Raw genomic sequence first — 25,408 nt, 5'->3', positions numbered from 1 at the left:
GGTGCAGCGGCCCAGTTCTTTTTTGCTAGACCTCCTGAGATCCCCATTTCAACCCAGCTATTAAAGGTGCAGGAGCCCTTTGAAGGATCCTCTTGCAACCCTAGATTTATTTATTTTTTATGGAGTCAGGGGTTGGGTCAGGAGCTAGATTTGAGGAGAAGGGGTGACTACAGGCAGTGGAAAAAAGGGAAAGGTATGGGCAAATCGGACAATTTCAGTTTCCAACCTTCAGTTTTGTTTTGCATATTTCCACATCAGGTTGCATTAAAAGGGGAAAAAAATCCTTGTGAAAATTCATTCACATTGTAGTGTGAGTTTCTCTAGCGAACATGCCGATTTTTACAAAAGCGGCTTCCCATAATATAATGCAACCTTGTGCACTGTTTTCACCAATTCATGTGCTACTTTGCATACTTTGGACACGGGTGGCGCTGTGGGTTAAACCACAGAGCCTAGGACTTGCTGATCAGAAGGTCGGCGGTTCGAATCCCCACGATGGGGTGAGCTCCCGCTGCTCAGTCCCTGCTCCTGCCAACCTAGCAGTTCGAAAGCACGTCAAAGTGCAAGTAGATAAATAGGTACTGCTCCGGTGGTAAGGTAAACGGCGTTTCCGTGCGCTGCTCTGGTTCGCCAGAAGCAGCTTAGTCATGCTGGCCACACGACCCGGAAGCTGTACGCCAGCTCCCTCGGCCAATAAAGCGAGATGAGCGCCAGAACCCCAGAGTCAGCCACAACTGGACCTAATGGTCAGGGGTCCCTTTACCTTTACCTTTATGCACACTTTGCTCCGCGATATACATTCTGGGGCACATGGCAACTACGCTGGAAAATTCGGAGAATTCTTAAGGATAGTTGCCTTTTAGTCCTCAAATTGGTTTGGATAGTGTTACCCAGGTTGGGTGGCCTTTAAATCTGAATGGAGCCTAATTTATCCCCCGATCCCTAACTACCAGGTATACACTCAAGCTGCAAGCATGCAGGCAATATTTTGGATCTGCAGTAAGGGGGAAGCTCGATGACTCGGTCTTAAGCCAACGGGTGGGCTTTTGAGGGGCGACCCCCAGGAAACTCTGCATCCTGTGGCGCAATGGGTCAGTGTGTCTGGCTGTCAACCAGAAGGTTGCTGGTTCGAGCCCACCCAGGGACGACTGTGGGCAGTATTTCAGCATTGCAGGGGGTCTACCAACTCCCTATGATTCTTTGAAGAGGGAGGGAAGATTGCAGGCCTTTTCCCTGATGGAGAAACCCCGGGCTGCTTCTGTAAATAGAAGCCCAAGAGAAAGTTCTGCCCTTGTTTGGACCAATATCCAGCCTCTGCCATGGTGAGGATACCAAAGGGAGTATTCCAGTTCTGTGCAACAGCTGGGGATTAAGATGTCCTGCCAAAGCGGTGAGTCAGCACTTCTGCATTTTGTGTTGTGACTAATAAAATCTCAGTGTCTAAACAGGCGCACACACACCCCTCTCTCTTAAAAGAACTGCACGAGACCCGCTTCCAGACTTTCCCTCCTGGTCTTTTGGTAAAGGGAGAAGCACCTTCTCCTGTCAATTTGGGCTACTAATTACAGTGGTACCTCGGGTTAAGAACTTAATTCGTTCTGGAGGTCCGTTCTTAACCTGAAACTGTTCTTAACCTGAAGCACCACTATAGCTAATGGGGCCTCCCATTGCCGCCGCGCCGTTGCTGCGCGATTTCTGTTTTCATCCTGAAGCAAAGTTCTTAACCCAAGGTAATATTTCTGGCTTAGCGGAGTCTGTAACCTGAAGCATCTGTAACCTGAAGCGTCTGTAACCCGAAGTACCACTGTAGTTGCTTCCTCCATGAAAGGAAAGTTAATCCACCCTTCTGCTTGTCCCAACCCAAGCAGTTTTCTGTTTGCCCCATGCTTTCTAGACATGGATGTAAGTCAGGGGTCAGCAAACTTTTTCAGCAGGGGGCTGTCCACAGTCCCTCAGACCTTGTGGCGGGGCAGACTATATTTTTTTGGGGGGGGAATGAATGAATTCCTATGCCCCACAAATAACCCAGAGATGCATTTTAAATAAAAGGACACATTCTACTCATGTAAAAACACCCTGATTCCCGGACCGTCCGCAGGCTGGATTTAGAAAACTATTGGGCCGGATCCAGCCCCCGGGCCTTAGTTTGCCTACCCATGATCTAAGTGGTTCTGCCTTTGCCTTGAAAAACCCACTCTTTAGCGCTCAATCGGAACAAATGACAATCCATGGAAAACCTGATTGCCATTTGTTCTGTTTCAGTGCTGAACTTCAGCTTTTTCTGGGGGAAATGGAGCTGTAGATAAGCCCAGAAGGGAGCCTTTTTCCCTCATCCTGGTCACAGTCCATTGCTTTGTGGATGCGCAGAATTGTTGTTTTTGCTCATTTGCACATTTATGCACATGTAACTAACACTCACACAATTGATTGAAGACAATGTTCTCAGCCTGTCGACAGCCCTGATGATTATTTATATAGCGGCAACAAGGTGCAGGGCACTTGGCAGAGTAACATCAGGGAAGCGAGGGCAAGGAGCCAGGTACAACAGCACCGTTGTAGCTTCTCGACGACCCTGCGCCTGCAGCCTAACACAGTAGAGCGCATTTAGCCGTTCAAAACACGGCTGGAGGAGTAAGGGTTACCCAGTGTTTTCAGAGCAATGGACGCAAAGACAGTGGATAACTGACAAGCCCTCCAGGCCAAGGAAGGGGAACCTGTGGTCCTCCAGATGTTCTTGGACTCCATCTCTCATCAGCCCTGGCTCACTTAGCTAATGATGAGACCAATGACGAGACTTTGGTAGTCTTTTGTAATTTGGCGCCTTGGCCAAGGCCAAAATTTGGTGCCCCCAAATGCATCTTCTCAATTATGGAGCTGTTCGGTTTTGTGGCCCCCTCAGCTTGGTGCCCTGTTCAGGGGAACTGCCTGCAGCACCCTAAATCTGGTGCTGATGAGATGCTGGGAGTTGTAGCTCAACAACGTCCAAAGGGCCACAGGTTCTCCACCTCTCCCCTGGGCTTCAACTTTTAAATGTTCAATATTAAATATTGCAGTATGAATCTTTTCATGCAAATGGAATAACTTTAAACATAGCAGGCTATATCAGAACCACTAAAATCATCCCCTTTTGGCACCTGCTAAAATGATTCCTGTTTAGACAAGCCTATCCAGATGCTTAGAAAGTTGATGTGAATCTTAATCTATTCTAGTGTTTCAGCTTTTTGTATGTTTTAAATTATTGTTTACATTTTTCTTGATTTTATCATTTTATCTTTTTGTAAACCGCTTTGAGGGTGTTGGAGTTTTTTTTACAATCAAGAGATGTAATATATTATTATCTCAACACACACACACACACACATACACACATACAAATTGATTTAACCTACTATATTTTGTATAAATGGGCTCCAAATTTATTTATACAAAATATATTAGGTTACAAATAAATATATATGTATATATAATTCTTTGTTTACATTTTCAATTTTTTATCTTTATTCCGTGTTGTTTATTTTAACCGTTGTTTTGAAAATAATTATAAGAAAACCAATCAAGCAGTGTATAAATTTTAGGAAATAAAAGGATAAACCAAATGATTTCAGTCCAAGCACTGGACTATATACAGTGGTACCTCAGGTTAAGTACATAATTCGTTCCAGAGGTCTGTTCTTAACCTGAAACTGTTCTTAACCTGAAGCACCACTTTAGCTAATGGGGCCTCCTGCTGCTGCCGCGCCGCTGGAGCACGATTTCTGTTCTCATCCTGAAGCAAAGTTCTTAACCTGAGGTACTATTTCTGGGTTAGCGGAGTCTGTAACCTGAAGCGTCTATAACCCGAGGTACCACTGTATGCATATTATGCATTGATCTCTCTTTTCGGTCTCTCCTCACTGCACTTGACATGAGCCACCCATTGTCTGAATCTGCTTTCACTCTGTCTTCCTTCTCACCGCTAGCCGACCCAAGTCTCTCCCTTCACCTGGCGCAACGGAGCCTCGGCTCAGACGGTGCCTTTAATGAGAGAAATCTGCAAGGCAGGGCTTCTATTTTGGCCTCTCCTCCGGTCCCTCGAGCCACAAGGCCGTGTTTATAAGACACCCTATAAGGAAGAAGAGAAGGAAGAAGAAATCCCCAAGAAACTGAGGCAACACTTGATCTCTCCTGAGGGATCTGATCCTGGGCCAATCAGCTTCCCTTAAGCAAAGTCGCCGGTACTCATAGGGAGAAAGTGATATCTTCAAGACTCTCGTTGTTTGGGTATAAAAGAGACCAGCCAGTCTCTTGTTAACCAGGGGTGTCTCTGTGTCCTGTTCTCTGGTAGGTACTCCAGGGCCGTTCCTGGTAGGAGGCGGGAGGGAATTGTGGTACAGCCTGGATTGCGGTACACGCAAGAAACTAAAGTGTGAAGCCTTATTCTAATTCTCTCTCCATAGGGTTAACTAGTATTCTTAACACTGGTATTAACTGGTGTTATTTAATAGACTATTGGATTTTAATATTCTGTTGAAAGCCGCCCAGAGTGGCTGGGGAAACCCAGCCAGATGAGCGGGGTATAAAAAATAAATTATTATTACTATTATTATTATTATTATTATTATTATTATTATTATTCAGTAACGCTTGGGTAGGTGTTTGGTGGTTTTGCTATTTTATTTTTTGGCTCTTGTTTTGATTAATCAATTGCGTTTGTTCTACTTCGACTGTCTTATTTCTTTTTTGGCAATATGCTGTTTACCGCTTCTGGGACCTTTGCGCCCCAAAGCAGTATATAAATAAACCACACCGTCGCTTAAGCATTGAGAGTCAGTGGCAGCTGGTTCCCTTTGGGACTGGTAGGGTGGAAGGCTGGGAGACCAACAGCAGGTGGCGCCAGAGCAAGTGAGAGGTAGAACCAACAAATGGACCAATGGACCAACCCTCTGCTGGTTGGAAAGAAAACATAGACAGCTACAGGAAGAAATTTAACAGGTCCCCTATTTATCTATTTTAACTTTGAGACAGTGTTCTGATTTTTATTTTTCCCTACCCAGGAGTCCACAACACTCTTCCTAGCCTCTTCTTCTTCCTTCCCTCTTCTGCCTGGTGCCTAACCCCGAGCCAAGATGCCTGGTGGATATAAAGGAGAATGCGGGGATGATGTGGATCCTATGCCATTTCTGGCTCCTAGCGAGAAAGAGAGGATCGAGGCCATAAGCAAGCCGTACGATATCAAGAAGTCTGTCTGGGTCAAGGATGAAAAGGAGGGATTTGTCGCTGGAGAGATCCAGTCCGAAACGGATACCCAAGTCACTGTGAAGACAGTGACCAATCAGGTGACTTGGTGGGACAGGAGGGATGATTTTTGGGTCTTGCGAAGTCTTTGATCTGCTCCTTAGCCGGAGGATCACCTGGCAATGCTTTTGGAACTAGAGAAGGCGCATCAGCTGTAGGGAAGTGATGGGGTGGCTGGGCAGATAAGGAGATGCAACCCCTTTTTGCATGAAGAAGTTGGTTGTTTATGTAAAAAAAACCCCACAACAACCACAACCAAGACTTTGGAGTTCTGAATGCCATCCATTAAAAGCGTATGGCTCCCCCCAGAATCCTGGGAACTGTAGTTTGTGAAAGGTGCTAGGAATTGAGCCCTATAAGGGACAAACTACAGTTTCCAGGGTTGGGTCTAGACGCATCAAAGAAGCGATTAAGTTAAATGCGTTGTAAACGTCATACAGGGAAATCCTGTTGGCGAAAAACGGGACTCCACAGCGTCATCTGGTGCCACAGTGTATAAAACGCTTTATCTTCACAAATGTAGCTGAGTCCCAGGATTCTTTTGGGAAGCCAAGTGCTTTAAGTGTATGGTGTGACCACAGCCTGGAAGCTGATCCATACTGTTGTTTAAGGTGGAATGCAAGCTTCCTGTCCCTGCACTAATTTGCCTCCAAATCGCTGCCTGCCCTTCTCCTTCAGTCCGGATTTTCTCATGCCCTCACCTTTTTGAGGTAAAAGTAAAGGACCCCTGGACGTTTCGAAGTACAGTGGTACCTCGGGTTACTGATGCTTCAGGTTACAGACTCCGCTAACCCAGAAATATTACCTCGGGTTAAGAACGTTACCTCAGGATGAGAACAGAAATCGGGCTCTGGCGGCGCGTCAGCAGCAGGAGGCCCCATTAGCTAAAGTGGTGTTTCAGGTTAAGAACAGTTTCAAGGTTAAGCACGGACCTCCGGAACGAATTAAGTACTTAACCCGAGGTACCACTGTACTATATCCCTGACCCATGAAAATCTGGAAGTGGAAAGAGAGGCATTGGTTTGGAGGAGAATGTCGTATGGACAACAGAGAATGAATGGAGGAACATGAAGCCAATTGTCCACGCTAAACAACAGTATGGATGAGCCTGGCATTGCAACTCAGTCAAGAGTGTCAAAAGCAAAGGATTAGATTATGAGCTCCTGGTTTCTATGGGGCCAATTTTGTTAGGATACCTTCAAAACCAGTTTGCAATATTTTGGGTCTTACTTGAGAGAGTTTTTCTAACTGACGATTGATTGATTTTATTCTCTGATGGTGGGTTTTTCTGCTGCGTTCATTCGATGGCATAATTGCATGTCAAGACCCCGAAGCCACCCGCTCGTTGAGAAATAACACTCACAAAGACACAGATATTAGGTTAATGTTATTGGGCAAATTTTGGCCACAACTTTATTGATTACAGAATGTGAGTGGTATTGGCTTAGGCATTGAATGGACCCGACTATATCTGACTCCTGCCCAATGCACAGGAAGTCCTATAAGGGTAAACCACCAGAAGGGGGAGCCCCGTCTATGCAAACCAACTCAAGCTCCCCCTTATGTTCCTGTTGGGGCCGTGTCATGGCCCTAGCGCTTCATGGCCCCAGGCTTCAGACAAGATCAACACCCCCGGATTCCTTTAACGGAATACCCTTAAGCTTGGAGGGGCAGGTGATGGCCACACCTCCCCTACCCCATAACAAGGTCAAACAATGCCTAACCGCAACTCTAACAAAGTTGTGGCGATTGCTATGAGGTAAGTGAAAACCAAATGGCCTGTGCCAATTTGGCAAGTGGAAAAATTCCTACCAGGCCCTCAACGGCGACCAACCAAGGTCCATAGCAAGGCCAATGGCTAAAACCTGCAAATAGGGAGGGTGGGTGATTGAGGAAGTGAGCCAAAGTGAGCCAAAGCAGCGGGAGACCCCATTAGCGAAAGTGCGCCTCAGGATAAGAACAGTTTCAGGTTAAGAACGGACCTCCGGAACAAATTAAATTTGTATCCAGAGGTACCACTGTACTTTCACATTTCCACCATTGATTTAAGCCCCTTCAGAAAGGGCATGTAAATACCGTTAAGTAAAGGAACAGATGGGACGCGGGTGGCGCTGTGGGTAAAAGCCTCAGCGCCTAGGGCTTGCCGATCGAAAGGTCGGCGGTTCGAATCCCCGCAGCGGGGTGCGCTCCCGCTGCTCGGTCCCAGCGCCTGCCAACCTAGCAGTTCGAAAGCACCCCCGGGTGCAAGTAGATAAATAGGGACCGCTTACCAGCGGGAAGGTAAGCGGCGTTCCGTGTGCTGCGCTGGCTTGCCAGATGCAGCTTGTCACGCTGGCCACGTGACCCGGAAGTGTCTTCGGACAGCGCTGGCCCCCGGCCTCTTGAGTGAGATGGGCGCACAACTCCAGAGTCTGTCAAGACTGGCCCGTACGGGCAGGGGTACCTTTACCTTTAAAGGAACATATACATCACCATGTTTTGGAAATTTTGGGTGCTATGCCTCATGATTTTCACTAAACCATGACTTCTCCACCCACAGACGGTCACTGTTAAGAAGGATGATGTCCAGCAGATGAACCCACCCAAATTCTACCAGGTCAATGACATGGCCAACATGACCTTCCTGAACGAAGCCAGTGTCTTAGACAACCTGCGCCAGCGTTATGTCCTGATGAGGATCTATGTAAGTGAGAAGATGGGTGAGGGTATCTGAGACAAGCAGTAGACTAGAGAGACAGGTAGCTCCTAGGGCCAGATTTGGAAGTCAAGCTGCATGAGGTAGGAAGGATGTGTTGGCCCTCACTTTGGATAAAACAAATAGAAGGCTGAAGACAGAGAGTGACAACACAAGAATGGGCCTTTTCTGTGGTGGCTCCCTGAGTGTGGAATGCTCTCCCCAGAGAGGCTCGCCTGGTGCCATCACTACATGTCTTTAGGCACCAGGCAAAAACATTCCTCTTCACCGAGGTCTTTAGCCATTACATAATCCATGACCTGTTAAATGTGTGGGGACTGTTATTATGTTTATTTTATTATTATGCTGCGTTTTATGTTTATTATTATTATGCTGCGCAAGTTATCTTCTTACCGGGACGTGGGTGGCGCTGTGGGTTAAACCACAGAGCCTAGGACTTGCCAATCAGAAGGTCGATGGTTCGAATCCCCACGACGGGGCGAGCTCCCGTTGCTCAGTTCCTGCTCCTGCCAACCTAGCAGTTCGAAAGCATGTCAAAGTGCAAGGAGATAAATAGGTACCGCTCCGGTGGGAAGGTAAACGGCATTTCCGTGCGCTGCTCTGGTTCGTCAGAAGCGGCTTAGTCCTGCTGGCCACATGACCCGGAAGCTGTACGCCGGCTCCCTCGGCCAATAAAGCGAGACAAGCGCCGCAACCCCAGAGTCAGCCACGACTGGACCTAATGGTCATGGGTCCCTTTACCTTTACCTTTAAGTTATGTTCTTAATGTTGTGCACCGCCCTGAGATCTTTTGATAAAGTGCAGGATATAAATTGAAATTGATGGAATAGGCGCAGCTTGCAGATTTAACATATAGAAGAAGAGATCAAGAAGAACGTACGTTTAAAGAAGACTGGAAAATGTTTACTGAATATATGGATGAAAACTGTGTTCGTTTAAAAACGCTGGTAGCATTAAGATAAATTCAACAGCGTGAATAAGTTTTGATGGATGTAACAATGGATTACTGAATGGTTTAGTTCATGTAAAATATGCAGGGATATGTGGTATCCAAAACAAACCATGGAAAGAGAAGGGAAGTCATTGATTTATATTGAAACAGTAATAATAATAATTATAATAATTATAATAATAATTTATTTATACCCCGCCCATCTGGCTGGGTTTCCCCAGCTACTCTGGGTGGCTTCCAACAAAATATTAAAATACAATCGCTGTTTTGTGTTCTTTCCAGACCTACTCTGGCCTCTTCTGTGTCACCATCAACCCTTATAAGTGGCTGCCCATCTACGGATCCCGAGTGGCCCAGATGTATAAGGGCAGGAAGCGCACAGAGATGCCACCTCACCTCTTCTCCATCTCTGACAACGCCTACCATGACATGCTCATGGGTGAGTACAGAGAAGGACCTCCAGCCTCCCTGGTACCTCTGCTCACAAGCTCAGAGGCAGATCACATCCACTGCAGGCAAAATGTCCCGTGTTCTTCCTTCCATTAGAGCTGGGAAGGACCTTTAGAGAGCAGCGGCCAGTCAGTGTAGACAACACAGAGCTAGATAGGCTGATGGTCTCACTCAGCATAAGGCAGCTTCCTATGTTCCAGCACTGGTCCAAGATACTGTCCTAGTTGAGCTGACCAGCCATGAAACCACTAGGACCTCCTTGCACCCCTCCATTGCTTTGGGGAACTGTGGTCACATGGCACATCCCTGCAGAGTTGCATAGACGGTGACCTCAAGTAGTCAAAGCTCAGTGGTAGAGGATGTGTCTGGCATGCAGGAAGCCCCAGTCTCAAATCCTGGCATCTCCAGGTAGGACTGGGAAAGGCTTCATGCCTGAAATACTGGAGAGCCACTGCCAAGATGGTCATTGTAGACTAGGTTTCCCAAACTTGGGCCTCCAGTTGTTGTTGGACTACAACTCCCATCATCCCTAGCTAGCAGGACCAATGGTTGGGGATGATGGGAACTGTAGTCAATAATAATAATAATAATAATAATAATAATAATAATAATAATAATAATTTTTATACCCCGCCCATCTGGCTGTTATTTTTCTCTTTGACATCTGGTGGGAGGGTGTTCCACAGGGCAGGTGCCACTACCGAGAAGGCCCTCTGCCTGGTTCCCTGTAACTTGGCTTCTCGCAGTGAGGGAACCACCAGAAGGCCCTCGGCACTGGACCTCAGTGTCCAAGCAGAACGATGGAGGTGGAGATGCTCCTTCAGGTATACTGGACCGAGGCTGTTTAGGGCTTTAAAGGTCAGCACCAACACTTTGAATTGTGCTTGGAAACGTACTGGGAGCCAGTGTAGGTCTTTCAAGACCGATGTTATATGGTCTTGGTGGCCTCTCCTAGTCACCAGTCTAGCTGCCGCATTCTGGATTAGTTGTAGTTTCCGGGTCACCTTCAAAGGTAGCCCCACATAGAGCGCATTGCAGTAGTTCAAGCGAGAGATAACTAGAGCATGCACCATTCTGGCAAGACAGTCTGCGGGCAGATAGGGTCTCAGCCTGCGTACCAGATGGAGCTGGTAGACAGCTGCCCTGAACGCAGAAGTGACCTGCGCCTCCATGGACAGCTGTGAGTCCAGAATGACTCCCAGGCTGCGCACCTGGTCCTTCAGGGGCACAGTTACCCCATGCAGGACCAGGGAGTCCTCCACACCCGCCCACCTCCTGTCCCCCCAAAACAGTACTTCTGTCTTGTCAGGATTCAACCTCAATCTGTTAGCCGCCATCCATCCTCCAACCGCCTCCAGACACTCACACAGGACCTTCACCGCCTTCACTGGTTCTGATTTGAAAGAAAGAAAACAGCTGGAGACCCAAGTTCGAGAAATCTTGACACGGTAGACAATACTGAGCTCAATGGAACAATGGTTTGACTTGGTCTAGGGCAGCTTCTGGTGTTCCTGTAGACTAGGGAGACTGTAGGTCAACCTTCCACAACCTGGGGGTGCCCAGATGTGTTGAACTTCAACTTCCATCAGCCACAGTTGGCATGGCCAATGGTTGGGGATGATGGGAATTGTAGTGTAGCAACATCCAGAGGGCACCAGTTTGCTGCAGAGGTTGACCCAATACAGTTTGCTTTCTGAGGGAAAGATGGTACTCGCCCTCATTCCATGGAACCGCCAGCTGAATCTTGCTTCAGGATAGTGGCAAGCGGGATTGGGTCCTCCTCCCCTTCCCTGCCGCCTTCGAAAAACCCAAATGTTAAAATTTGTGGGAAGACAGGAATCAATCAAGCTGGAGTGACTGTAGAGCTGTAAGTCAGCCCCATAGGACTTTTAAGACCCGCTTGGCGTGATGTGTTGTTCTTCTTACTCCCACAGAGCGTGAAAACCAGTCTATGCTGATCACGTAAGTGTATACATTTTTTTTTTAAAAAAAATATTACTGCTTAAAATATTTATAAGCCACCTTGGGTTTAAAATCTGCAAGGCTGCTTACACAGAGTACGAAAAAGGAAGCGACATTAATGCACTGGACTCTTTACCTGGCAAAGAAAAAGCGATTTATACATACTGTATATGCGATATAACATTGTGCCGCCAGAAGGCGATGTGGATTCCCATTTTTCTCGGCCTGTTTTCCCTGTTTTAAATTTACAGCGCTTTAAACTGAAGCGCTTCTTTGATGTGTCTAGTTCCAGCCGGGATCTTAAAATAACCCTGAATTAATAAAAAGGATGCAGCTAAAATTTCAACCAGACAAGGATTAAATGCAAGGTATTGGTTGTATTTAGAATAGATTTATGAAAGATTTAGAAAGCTTATTGATTAGAATATTTGTGTGAGATTGTATGGGAAAAATACAGAATAATAGGTACAATCTTGCTTAAAATGTATATAGGAAGTGCAGTGTAAGCGATGCAAGTCAATCAGTGAAATTTTATTATTATTTTCATCTTGAGATATTTGTAGAATAAACTTGGAAGAAATTCTTCCAACTTTTCTTCTTCTTTTTTTCTCTTTTTTTCTTCTTATTTTTTCTTTTCCCCTCTTTTGTTCCTTTTTCATATATATGTGCTTATTTGAAATATACGGTATATGTATGCATGTATTTGCAATATTTTACTTATATTTTGCAACAATTATGTTAAATAAATAAATAAAAAGAATTTCAACCAGGAGCCATTCATCTTCTTAGACACCTATTGGATGGGAGTCTTCTTAGCTTGGCTTAGGTTGGCATCTGAAAGACAGCAAGGAAGGAGCAAGGAAGACTTCCCTAGGGAGGGAGTCCTACAGCTTTGGTGCCAGCACCAAAAAGATCCTACCCCTTTCACTAGACCTCAGACACTGGGGACACACACAGCAGGGCTGTCAAAGAGGTTCTTAGCAGTTGGTCCGAGGGCCACATTCAGAGACTTATTCTGGAGAGATGGAGTGAAAATGAAGTACGTATTCTTCACTCTATAGGACGCACCAGACCATAGGACGCACAGAACCATAGGAGGGGGAGAACAGGGGAAAATTTTTTTTTCTTGTTCTCCCCCTCAAAAACAAGGCACGTTCAAGGTGCATTCAAGAGCAGGCCTTGCCGCTGCCCCCCGAGCTTGTGGGGCTGGCGGTGGGGGGAAGCGCTGTTTTCCCCCACCGCCAACCTCAAAGATCCCTGAAGCCTTTGGAGCGCAGGTGCACTCCAAAGGCTTGAGGCTTCGGGGACATCCTTTGTAGACTTTGCATAGCCATCCCGAAGCTAGAACAGCAAGACGAAGGGCTGCGCAGCGCCCCGTCTCGCTGTTTTGGCTTTGGGGACAGCCTTTCAAGCCTACGCAGGGCGGCGGGGTGCCTTCACCCCGCCGCCCTGCGGAGGCTTTGTGCAGTGATCCCGAAGCTAGAACAGCTTCGGGCTGCAGGCTGCTATCTGCAAGCCTTCGGAGCCCGGCGGGAGTTCCCGCCGGGCTCCGCAGGCTTGCAGGTAGCTGCCCTAAGCCCGGGGTGCGCAGCGCCACGCTCCCCGGTCTTCGGGCTGCTGTGCGCACTGACCCCTCTCGCTCTCCAGGCTTCAGCGAAAGCCTGCATTCGCTCCATAGGACGCACACACATTTCCCCTTCATTTTTGGAGGGGAAAAAGTGCTTCCTATAGAGCAAAAAATACGGTATCCGCATGTGCCTCTGCCCTTTCCCACCCAGAAACCAGGTCTACCTCATGTGTGAATGACCTTCTCTCGCAGCAGGGGGTTGGAGTTAAAAAAAATATTTTGATGGATACTTTTCAACTTTGTGGTCCTGATTTTTCCTCCTTTATCTCCTCTTTCACACGTAGTGGAGAATCCGGAGCTGGCAAGACTGAAAATACAAAGAAAGTTATTCAGTATTTTGCCAACATTGGTGGTACTGGCAAGGCCTCTACCGATTCAAAGGTAAGAGGTTTTTCTTTTAGTAGAATGAACTGGGGACTGTTGTCTTTTTTTCTTTTTCGAATTTTCATCTTTATTGATTTTAGATATTAAATCCCTCCAATGCGAAACAACAAAAAAGAAAACAAAATCACCTCACATACAAATAATTTTTTTACATAGAAAATAAGATTCTTCCATATAATTGTGACTTCCGTTATCCTCAATATGGGTCCATCATTACCTTGTTGACTGCATATTTGCATATTTTTAAACTTGTCGTTAATTGTCCATATTCTTGGTAGAGTATTTCGTTGCAGAAGTTATTCAAAACATGTCAAAGATTTTATCTGAGAACAATGTTCTTTTAAATATGATTTAAATAAATCCTATTCTTTGTTAAACTCTTGGTTTGTTTAATTCCTGATTTTCCCTGTCATCTTTGCTAATTCTACATATTCAAAAAACTTCACCTGCCATTCCAATTTAGTTGGTATTTTATCTCCCTTCCACCAACTAGCTATTAACATTCTCGCTGCAGTAGTTGCATACATAAATATCTTTCTTAATTCTTTCGGTATATCTGCAGCAATAATACCTAACAAAAAGGTTTCTGGCTTTTTGATGAAAGTTAATGTGAACATTTTTTAAAAGCTCATTATCAATAGTTTTCCAAAAGCTTTTTGTCTTTTTACATTTCTACCACATGTGGTACATTATTTCCTCTGATTCTTTACATCTCCAGCAAAAAATTGAGCTGGTTTTATACATTTTCGCCAGCTTGCTTGGTGTAATGTACCATCAGTAGAACATCTTCATGTAGTTTTCTTTTAGCGTATAGCAAGCTGTAAACTTTATGTCCTTTCTCCAAAGCTTTTCCCAAGATGCCATCTGAATCATCACAGATTTAACCGCCTCCTCTAGCCCTTCCCAATCCAGTAACAGTCTATACATTTTGGAGTGGCATTGTCTGGAATAATATGTTAATCGTTAGCTGTTGAGAAATACCCCATGATAAAACTGTGCTGCTGTTCTTACTACAGTTGATTCATCCTTTTAAACCACCATCTCAAGGTGATTTACACATTTTTGTTTGTCTCGGTCAGGGGTCCCTGGAAGATCAAATCATCCAGGCTAACCCTGTACTGGAAGCCTTTGGAAATGCCAAAACAACGAGGAACAACAATTCTTCCCGCTTTGTAAGTACGAGAATCTGAAAATATTTTGAACCCTTGTCCCTTCCTTATTGTGCACTGATTCAAGATCACCAGTGTCAAAGCAATGATTCTTCAACGTCAACTTCGTTGGACTGGTCATGTTGTGCGGATGCCTGATGATCGTCTTCCAAAGCAACTACTCTATTCTGAACTTAAAAATGGAAAGCGTAATGCTGGTGGTCAAGGCAAAACTAAAAATATTTTTAGTATAAACACCACTGGCCTGCAAGTGCTCCAGTTGGAGAACAGCCTTTACCAAAGGTGTCATTGGCTTTGAAGATGCTCAAACTCAGGACACAAGGGAGAAACGTGCTAAGAGGAAGGCACGCTTGGCAAGTCCACACCGTGATCAACTCTCACCCAGAAACCTCTGTCCCCACTGTGGAAGGATGTGTGGATCCACAACTGGCCTCCACAGTCACGTACAGACTCACTGTTAAAACCGTGTTTATGGAAGACTCGGCTACAAGGGATTGCCAAAGAAGAAGAAGATGATGCACTGATTCACACATGCATACACATCACTTGCTTGGTCTTCAACTAATGACCTAGCGCTTGTTGACTCTCAGTTGTCTACACTGAAGATGATTGTATTACTTTATGAGGTGATAACAATTATTTCACCCTTTGCTGGCTGGGACTGATGGCAGTTGCAGCCCAAAATGTCCAGAGGGCACCAGGTTCAGGAAGCTGACATAGTGTTGGGGCTTGCCAGGTCTCCATTAGAAAGGCATTCCACAAGGAAGGCACCACCACTGAAAAGACCATGCACTTGTACTGTTTAATCTTTCCTGGGTAAAGATATTGCCATCTCCATTAACTGATTTGCCTCTTGTTCTTCATCCCAGGGTAAATTCATCCGAATCCACTTTGGCAGCACAGGAAAACTGGCTGGAGCTGACATTGAGAGTTGTAAGTATCCAAGTTCGGCTAATCTCAACCCCAAAATCCATTTTAGGTGGAATTTGGCAGTAACCTGTTTACTCAGGTAGTTTGTGTCTAAAATAAAAAGTTGATTGGACATAAGCAAATGTACACATATTTAATCAATTGCCCTGTTTAGGGAAGCTTTTAATATTTGATGAATTATTGTATGTTAATATTTTGTTGGAAGCTGCCCAGAGTGGCTGGGGAAACCTAGCCAGATGGGTGGGGTATAAATAAAAATTGTTGTTGTTGTTGTTTAATGTATTAATGGAAAATAATTTGAGTAATTGACCAGATTTTTAAAAAATAAACTTGGTGACGGTGCTAACAGGAAGTTACAGATTAAATGACGCAGAATTATGCATATCGGCTCAGCTCATAGTTGCTTCATTTAGTTTTTCTTGGTCCAAGATTTTGATTCCCTGGAGTCATAATTTAATGTTGCTTGTGCGTGGCAATGCAGTTCAGTTAAGTCATATCAGAGCAACAGAGCTGACTTCTGAAGTGTTTGGATACCGTCTACAACAGTGGTGTCCAAACTTTTTTCAAAGAGGGCCAGATTTGAGGAAGAGAAGGGCCATGAGGGCCGACCAAAGGGCCAACCAACCTTTTTCTAGGATTGACATTGTTGAGCTTTTTTTAGGATTGAAGTTGTTGAGGTTTTTTTTGGATTTTGCCCCAGGAAATAAACTGCCACAGGGGCCAGATTAAACCGACCAGAGGGCCAGATTAGGCCCCCGAACTGGACTTTGGACATGCCTGGTCTACAGTATCAGCTTAAACCTGGGTATACTTTGTTTTTCAGATCTCCTAGAGAAATCTCGGGTCATCTCTCAGCAACCCGCTGAAAGGGGCTATCACATCTTCTACCAGCTCCTCTCCAATAAGAAGCCAGATCTTGTTTGTATGAAACTTTCCCCTGTGTATTGGCGCGGGGGGGGGGGGCTGCAAGAACTGGGGCTGAGGGACAAATTCAGTTTCCATTTAATGCCAAATCTATCATTCGCACATTCTAAAACAATTTGTGAACTGAAACACAGCCATCCTTCCAGATTCTCCTTTTGTAATCCAGTTCTCCAACAAAACAATGTTTATAAAAATGCATTGGTTAGCAGAAAGCATACATAAAAAATCAACGTGTTAGTAAGAGAAATCAGGATTTTTAAAGAAAATAAAATGGCCTATAGCTGCAGAAATGTGGAGAACTGAATTTAAGGAGGGGGGGAAATGAGAAATGGAGAGAAGCGAAACTGACAGATCCCTTCTTCCTTACCTAGGAGCAAGCCCCTTTTTAAATGGTGGGACTTGCTCCTGAGAAGGCATGGGTATGGATTACACCAGTGCTTTTTTTCTGGGGGGACGCAGGGGTACGCATACCCCTAAACATTTTGTACTTTTGTACGTTTGCTGTATTTATTTTTCCCGATTTGAACTCTAAAATGGTGATTTTCTTGAGTCAAAATGAGAGTACCCCTAAACATTTTTTTAGGGGGGGAAAGCACTGGATTACACCGTTAGGATGCTTTTAGACTAGATGGGCTGGATGAAATCTTTATGGGAAGATGCTTTGTAAGAACTGGATTTTAGCACGAATTTGAGAAGGGGGGAAATGAGAAGCTGAGGCAAGTGAGATGGACAGGTCCTTCTATCCCTAGCAAGAAGAGAATGCTGAGCTAACTATCGGGGCTGATTCAGCAGAGTTCTTAAAAAAGGACCACAGTTTTTGCATCCTGACATTCCTTTTATGTGACAGCATCCTTGCTTTGTGTGCCGGACCCCAAGGAGTACCACTGGACAAGCCAAGGAGTCACGGTTGTTGACAACATGGACGACGGAGAGGAACTGCTTCTCACAGATGTAAGTTTGCAAAGGCAGCACCTGTTGCATTTTGTCCGCCCCCCACTTTTGAGTGTTTTATTGATTGAAAACTTTATAACAGAAGTGTACAATAGATATTATTGCAGCAGCTAGACTGGTGACTGGGGGCGGCCGCCGAGACCATACAACACCGGTCCTGAAAGACCTACATTGGCTTCCAGGACGTTTCCGAGCACAATTCAAAGTGTTGGTGTTGACCTTTAAAGCCCTAAACGGCCTTGGTCCAGTATACCTGAAGGAGCGTCTCCACCCCCATCATTCTGCCCAGACACTGAGGTCCAGTGCTGAGGGCCTTCTGGCGGTTCCCTCACTGTGAGAAGCCAAGTTACAGGGAACCAGGCAGAGGGCCTTCTCGGTAGTGGCGCCCGCCCTGTGGAACACTCTCCCATCAAAGAGATAAACAACTACCTGACATTTAGAAGACATCTGAAGGCAGCCCTGTTCAGGGAAGTTTTTAATGTGTGACATTTTAATGTATTTTTAATCTTTGTTGGAAGCCGCCCAGAGTGGCTGGGGAAACCCAGCCAGATGGGCGGGGTACAAATAATAAATTACTATTACTATTACTATATTATAGACAAAATGAGAAATACAAAATAAATGGTTCTTCATTCTTTAACTAATGCACACTTTGTACGTCCATTTGTGATTACATTTTTCAAGACCTCCGATCTTCCCCTTGCATTCCTGAATTAAATTCCTTAAATATGCGCTTAAACTTTACTTTCTCCATGTTATTTTACTTACCATAAATTTTATTTTATACAGTGACCCTATTTACACACTGAAGCTCAATCAAAACCTAGCAAGGAATTGATCTTTTGACAATGTTCTTTTACATAAACTCCGTATATAACCCACTCTCGATGTGTGTGTGTGTGTGTGTGTGTGTGTGTGTGTGTGTGTGTGTCTGTAACATCTCTTAGCCTTGCTGATAATCTCACCAGTTCAGCATGCTCTCTTATTTTATTTTGCTAGTCTGTTTTAGATGGGGTATCCTCTCCCTTCCAACCTTTTGCAATTAGAATTCTGGCAGTGACTGTAACATACATAAGGACTCTCCTGTATTTTGGGGGGGGGGGTTCATCTCCCATAATTCCTAGCAGGAAGGCTTCAGTGTTTTTTAAGGGAAGGAGCATTTGAACATTTTCTTACGCTCATTGTAAATCATTTCCCAAATGAGCACCTGTTGTATTTTGGGTGTAGGAGGGAAACGGTAGCAAAAGATGGCAGCCTAAGGGCTATAAGCACAGCTTGGCAGTCTTTAGCCTCGCTCAGATACGTTAAGGAAATGAGAGGGCAGGGAGGGGAGTGTAATCAAGTCCACATAGGAAGCTGCCTCGTACTGAATCAGATTACTATTGCAGATGTTAATATTGTGCAACTTGTAGCAACCAGATGGATGAAAACTGGCTCTCTCTTTTTGGAATGAAGCATTTTCCAGACCCGTTAGATATTATTCAAAAACTTTCCTTGTGGAACTTTCTTCAAAACAGAACAAAAGCACCAAAGCTACACCCAAATCATTCTATAAAACATATCCTTACCCAATCATAGGCTCAGCATCTTCTTAGGAATAAAATAACATATAATCAGAGTTGACAAACATAGCTCTCTCTCTCTCTCTCTCTCTCTCTCTCTCTCTCTCTCTCACACACACACACACACACACACACACACACACACACTGGCTCCGTTAGCCTGCATTCCAGCCCCAAGGCTATTGAGCTCCTGGAAAGGCATCTTACTCCCGCAGAGCCTGGGAACAAAAACTAACAGCAACTATCTTTCAAAGTGGAGATTTGCAATTCAATACCTTAATCACCTGATCTAATGTTAAACACTCATGAGTTAGCGAGCAGAGAACAGCAACAGAGAGCCCTTTTTGCTCTTCCTTAGCTTCAATGGAATCTTCCAGTTAAACCCTTTCAGCAATACACATAGGCATTCTCCATTTCAGTGTCAATTAAGCAATTATACTTAACAATCACTGGTCCACATACCTGGGCATTGCTTACACCCACAGTATCCAACCTTTTTAGACTCACAACCCACCTTTAACCCAAGCATGCACTGGGGGCCTTATTATTATTCTCCCTTCCTCCTCCCTTCGTCTCCTATTGCTGCTGCTGCAGACCACCTTAGATCAGGATGCCACCATTTGAGGGTCTTGACTGAGCCACCAATCAAAGACCAGTGGTCTACACTGATCCAGGTTCTCAGGCAGGAGTCTTTGCCAGGCCTACCCGGGAATGCCAGGGATGAAACTTGGGATCTTCTGCATATAGAGGAGATGCTCTAGAATGAAGCTACAACTCTTGTACTGTTCTCTACCTATTTATTTTTCCAGAAGCAAACGAGAATGTTTCTTTTCAACATGCCTCCAGGAGTTGAGGGGTTTTAGGCTTAATTATTCCAGTTTCGATGGTGGTGGTGATTGAACTGCTGGCTGCAATATCTAAATTGGAGCTGGGGGTTGTGGAGTGCTTTGACACCTATTGAGAAACGGTACACAAGGTTTGGAAATGATAATGATTCCTCTCTTCCAGGTGGCCTTTGATGTCCTAGGCTTCACTCAAGAAGAGAAGATAAGTGTTTATAAGCTGACTGGAGGCATAATGCACTTCGGCAACATGAAATTCAAGCAGAAGCCAAGAGAGGAGCAGGCAGAAGTTGACACCGCTGAAGGTAACAGAGCGGGGAGGAGCAGCAGGAACCAGTTGTTGTGGGACTACAACTCCCATCGTCCCTGGCCGTTGGCCATAGTGCCTGGGGCTGATGGGAATTTGAGTTCAACAACATCTCAAGTGCCACACCCTCCCCAACTAAATAAGGGATGCCGGTCAAATCTCAAATTCAAAGGAATTCACTGTTTTGCAACTCAAAGTGTTGACATTATGTAAAATAATGGACTATGCAGAACTGGCAAAATTAAGAGAATCTGATGAGTGTTTTGTGGAAGAATGGAAGCCTTTTTTGGACTACTTTGATTTGAGCTATGAGCCACATAAGGAATTACAGTGGTACCTCTGTTTTTGAACTTAATCCATTCCGGAAGACCGTTCGAGTTTTGAAACGTTCGAAAACTGAAAATTGAATAGCTGACAGCTAGGCCTCAGGATCTTGCACTCAGCGGAAGCTGCGTGGCATGTTCAACTTCTGAGGCGTGTTCAAAAACTAAAGCGTTTACTTCTGGGTTTACGGGGTTCGGAAACTGAAATGTTTGTCAACGGAGATGTTCAAAAACCTAGGTACCACTGTAGATTATAGTATTGTGGTTATGATTTCAAGAGGCAGAAGATAGGGAGAAGCAGAAGTGGAAGCAACATCAAGAAGTGGAAAATGGGGTGGGAAGTTGATAAAATATGAGGGGGGGATTGTTTGTTGGATTGTAGATGTTAAAAATGTTGAAACTTAATAAAATATAATTTTTTAAAATGTAGTTTAAAACCTTAATTAAACATGTGGTTGATGGTTTATTCACATTTCCGTTTGCTCTGCCTCTTCCCCCAGGAAAAGCCACAGTTTAGTGCTGAATCCGAATGAACAGCACTTGGGTTTTCTGTGGATTGTTGTTTGCTCCAATTTAGCACTAAAGAGTGGATTTTTCTGGGGGAAAGCAATGGGGCAAAGACAAAGCCGCTTGAACCCGTGCTATCTAGGGGTGGGGGAAGCGGAAGTATGAACAAGCCCTTAGCCCCATTGGACTTACTTCTGCGCAGGCAGGCACTGTCTGTGCTTGTGTTGTCCTTTCTGCAACAGCGGCCTAGCAGAACTTGCAGAAATGGTTGTGGTTTCCTTGTCTGAGGAAACGGGGGCCTTCGTCATGGCCAGCAGTTTGCTCCCCTTCCGATTAATCTGTGCCTTTGGTCTTTTGGCAGTGGCCGACAAAGTCGCCCACCTCATGGCTCTCAACTCTGGGGAACTCCAGAAGGGCATCACCCGGCCCCGGGTGAAAGTGGGCAACGAGTTTGTGCAGAAGGGGCAGAACATGGACCAGTGCCACAACTCCGTCGGTGCCCTGGGCAAAGCCGTCTACGACAAGATGTTCAAGTGGCTAGTCGTCAGGATCAACAAGACCCTGGACACCAAGATGCAAAGGCAGTTCTTTATCGGAGTGCTGGATATCGCTGGCTTTGAAATCTTTGAGGTACAGGGAAACTAGAAACAGCTCTAGCGGGAGGTTTGCAGGTGGGGTCTGCAACAAAATGTTGCAGTTTAGATCTCTCCTGTCCAGTTTTCCAGCCACCCCTACTGTCAGGATACTCCATTCCACTGCTCTTCCCACCCTGGTCGTCTTGTTTTTCCATCCCAACCTATTTGTGGCATTCCTTGTGCTTCTTTTGTCCTTTAAATATATTTTTGGGGTACTTTTGCAGACCTTGGGGTTTTCCCGGCATGCTATGGGGTTTTAGGAATGCAGGGAACTGCCTTTCACCAGCTCAGACCCATATCTGAAGCCATATCTGTCAAATGTGCACATTCAGAAGAGAACCGAAACATAGAGCCACCCTTCTAAATTGGCTCTTCCCTGAATTTTACAGTGTAGTCCTCCAGCCAATGTTCAGAAAATGCCCAGTTCTCCACCCAGAGCTACAATCCCCAGGGTTCTCATGGACTGAATGTGAAACAGCAGTTCTGCGAAGCGAATAGGGGCCTCCCAGCCACTCTCAGTGCCCTTAGCTAACTAAGCTTCTCACGATTATTTCCGGGGACGCCACAACTGTTTAAAGTGGTATGGTACTGCTTTAAATGTTACAGTGCAGATAGCACCCAAGGCTTTCCTGTTTCAGCATGGATTGTGAGATTGTTTACTGTTTCTAGGATGAATTTCCATGGTTTTTATCCTTTGAATCCTTAAAAAAAAATATGTACGACACTTAGAAATTATTACTATTAAGCAGTATATCAATTCCAGATAGATAGATTAAAAACTCCTTCCAGACTGTCAGTGTTTACATGGAGATGGACCCATAGTGACCCACTGCAGAGATCAGTTGCTTGCCTCTCCAAGTCCTCACAATGCCTTTTACCTTCCCGCCGGAGTGTTACCTATTTATCTACTTGCACTGGCGTGCTTTCGAACTGCTAGGTTGGCAGGAGCAGGGACCAAGCAACGGGAGCTCACCCCGTCGTGGGGATTTGAACCGCCGACCTTCTGATCGGCAAGTCCTAGGCTCTGTGGTTTAACGCACAGCGCCACCCGCGTTCCTCCTGGCTGGTGAAGTTCCCTGCAATTCACTGCCCCCCTCTGCCATGTCAGACTCCATCCCCCTTTCCCATGGCGCACACTTGCCAGCGGCCCCTGACGCAGGCCTTCGTTTCTATTCCCTTTGCAGTTCAACAGCTTTGAACAGCTCTGCATCAACTTCACCAACGAGAAGCTGCAGCAGTTCTTCAACCACCACATGTTTGTGCTGGAGCAGGAGGAGTACAAGCGAGAAGGGATTGACTGGGTCTTCATCGACTTTGGTCTGGATCTGCAGGCTTGCATTGAGCTCCTGGAAAAGGTGAGCCTCTCTCGCCAGCCTGAAGCATGGCCGGCCTCTGGTGGCTTGGCAGAGCCGGCCCAGCCGTGAGGCAAGTGAGGCCGCTGGCTCAGGTGGCAGAACTCGCCCCTTCAGGCAGCACACCCGTGGAGGCCTCACCTGCCCTGTTGCCTCCACCAGCTACTGAGAAGTGCCACCGCCATCAGCGTCAATTTGAGGCAAGATGGCGGCCATTTTGGATGAGATTTCACCCCAAATCGGCATGATCTTGCCCCAAGTGGGTACCAATGGCGATGCTCCTTCGCCAGATTCAGGTGGGGCAAGGCACATGGCAGCAAGGCAAAGCAGTTATTTCTGTTTCGCCACAACCCCGCACCTTAGCCTGCTGAGATAGTACTATCTGCACAGATTCTTAATATTCATCACTCCCTCCACATGTCCTTATTTTTTGCGCATTCATGATAAATCCCTACTCTGCCCGGACACTGAGGTCCAGCTCTGAGGGCCTTCTGGCAGTTCCCTCACTGCGAGATGTGAGGTTACAGGGAACCAGGTAGAGGGCCTTCTCGGTGGTGGTGCCTGCCCTGTGGAACGCCCTCCCATCAGATGTCAAGGAAATATCTGACTTTTAGAAGACATCTGAAGGCAACCCTGTTTAGGGAAGTTTTTAGTGTTTTATGTTTTAATCTGTTTTTAATCTGTTGGGAGCCACCCAGAGTGGCTGGGGAAACCCAGCCGGATGGGCAAGGTATAAATAAATTATTATTATTGTTGTTATTGTTATTATTATTAAATTTATTTATTTTCACTGCTGACTTTGCAAACACTTTGCAGACACCAAGGAGGACTTATTTAAATCCAGGGCTTGTGTGTGTTTGTGTGTGTGTGTGTGTGTTTTCTTACTGGGTCCTCCTTCTCTCCAGCCCATGGGCATCTTCTCCATCCTTGAAGAGCAGTGTGTGTTCCCCAAGGCAACCGACGCGACCTTCAAGGCTGCTCTCTACGATAATCATCTAGGGAAGTCCCCCAACTTCCTGAAGCCCAAAGGAGGCAAAGGCAAAGGGGCCGAAGCCCACTTTGAGCTGGTGCATTATGCTGGCACCGTGAGTAGTATTATTATTTAATTACATTTGTATACTGTTACAAGAATTCTAAGGTCTCAAATCTAGAATAAAAAGGTAAAGGTACCCCTGCCCGTACGGGCCAGTCTTGACAGACTCTAGGGTTGTGCGCCCATCTCACTTAAGAGGCCGGGGGCCAGCGCTGTCCGGAGACACTTCCGGGTCACGTGGCCAGCGTGACATCGCTGCTCTGGCGAGCCAGAGCCGCACACGGAAACGCCGTTTACCTTCCCGCCAGTAAGCGGTCCCTATTTATCTACTTGCACCCGGGGGTGCTTTTGAACTGCTAGGTTGGCAGGCGCTGGGACCGAGCAACGGGAGCGCACCCCGCCGCGGGGATTCGAACCGCCGACCTTTCGATCGGCAAGCCCTAGGAGCTGAGGCTTTTACCCACAGCGCCACCCGCGTCCCATCTAGAATAAATCTAGAATAAATGTTCATTAATGTACAAGGCAAACACATAAGTATATAAACCACATGTCTGGAATGAGGCTTGTATCCCAGCAACATCCTGAGGGCACCAGGTTTCGGAAGACAGAGCTGGGTGTTGTGGTCATGTCATTCCTGAGTGCCACTATGCCCACTTTTTCCTCTCCTTGTTGCCAGGAGTTCAGCCTACACTTGAGTAGGACCCTGGCAGAGACACATGCCCGACTGGCATGTTCCCTCCCTCCTGGTCGATTGTTTGGGAGCTTCAAAAGCTTTCTTCAGCCCAAACATCACAGCGACCGATGCCAACCGACACTGGCACACTTAGGGATCCACAGAGTTTGCGCATCATGCGCATGACAGACCTCAGCAACTCAGCATTTTGGCTAATCTACTTTATTTACATATAAACACACACGGAGCACTGCAACATGGCTCCCTCTCTCTCTAGCATCAGACAGCAAAGAGAAAAAGAACAAAGGACACAGTAACACAAGCATCCTGTCTCCGTCACTTCCCACTCTGTGGAGTCAAAGCATACACCGTCATGTGAAAGACAACAATCCCATGACTGCAGTCACGGAGCAGGAATTCTAACACTTTCTTGCTCCAGGTGGGTTACAATATCACCGGGTGGCTGGAGAAGAACAAGGACCCCCTGAACGAAACGGTGGTGGGCTTGTTCCAGAAGTCCGGGATGGCCCTGCTCTGCACTCTCTTCAAAGAAGAGGAGGCCGCAGGTGCGTGGATCTCTTTGCTTGCATTTCCTATCCCAAACCCAGCGAACAACTCCGGTTAGGTTGTCCCATTTCCTGCTCACAACAACCCCACCAGGTAAGGTTAAGCTGAGAGAGCGTGACTTGCCCAAAGTCTCCCCGGTACGGTGTTCCGTCCACTATACCTGGTGTACTTCAGATATTGTGGACTGCCACGTCCATCAGGCAGTGTGGCGAAGTGGTTAGAGTTCTGGATTCAGACCTGAGAGAACGGAGTTCTAGTCCCCACTCTGCCATGAAGCTTAATGCCTGAC

General features: G+C 46.0%; 1 protein-coding gene across 1 annotated transcript in view; it reads left to right on the top strand.

Moving 5' to 3' along the window:
* Positions 1–4,195: 4,195 nt before the first annotated feature.
* LOC128401536 (myosin-16) overlaps positions 4,196–25,408 on the top strand; it is a 69,189-nt gene continuing 47,976 nt past the window's right edge. Inside the window, exons 1-15 of the mRNA XM_053364701.1 lie at positions 4,196–4,320; positions 5,034–5,315; positions 7,814–7,957; positions 9,204–9,360; positions 11,306–11,333; positions 13,245–13,341; positions 14,424–14,516; positions 15,383–15,446; positions 16,267–16,365; positions 17,215–17,318; positions 19,889–20,027; positions 21,221–21,489; positions 22,679–22,849; positions 23,752–23,931; positions 24,992–25,118. Of these exons, the coding sequence (XP_053220676.1) occupies positions 5,106–5,315; positions 7,814–7,957; positions 9,204–9,360; positions 11,306–11,333; positions 13,245–13,341; positions 14,424–14,516; positions 15,383–15,446; positions 16,267–16,365; positions 17,215–17,318; positions 19,889–20,027; positions 21,221–21,489; positions 22,679–22,849; positions 23,752–23,931; positions 24,992–25,118 (1,882 nt within the window). The 5' untranslated portion in view covers positions 4,196–4,320; positions 5,034–5,105. The remainder of the gene's footprint in view (positions 4,321–5,033; positions 5,316–7,813; positions 7,958–9,203; positions 9,361–11,305; positions 11,334–13,244; positions 13,342–14,423; positions 14,517–15,382; positions 15,447–16,266; positions 16,366–17,214; positions 17,319–19,888; positions 20,028–21,220; positions 21,490–22,678; positions 22,850–23,751; positions 23,932–24,991; positions 25,119–25,408) is intronic.

The sequence above is a fragment of the Podarcis raffonei genome, chromosome 14 (genome assembly GCF_027172205.1).
Source record: "Podarcis raffonei isolate rPodRaf1 chromosome 14, rPodRaf1.pri, whole genome shotgun sequence".
Classification (NCBI taxonomy): Eukaryota; Metazoa; Chordata; class Lepidosauria; order Squamata; family Lacertidae; genus Podarcis; species Podarcis raffonei.
This window is presented reverse-complemented; position numbering and strand designations above follow the sequence as displayed.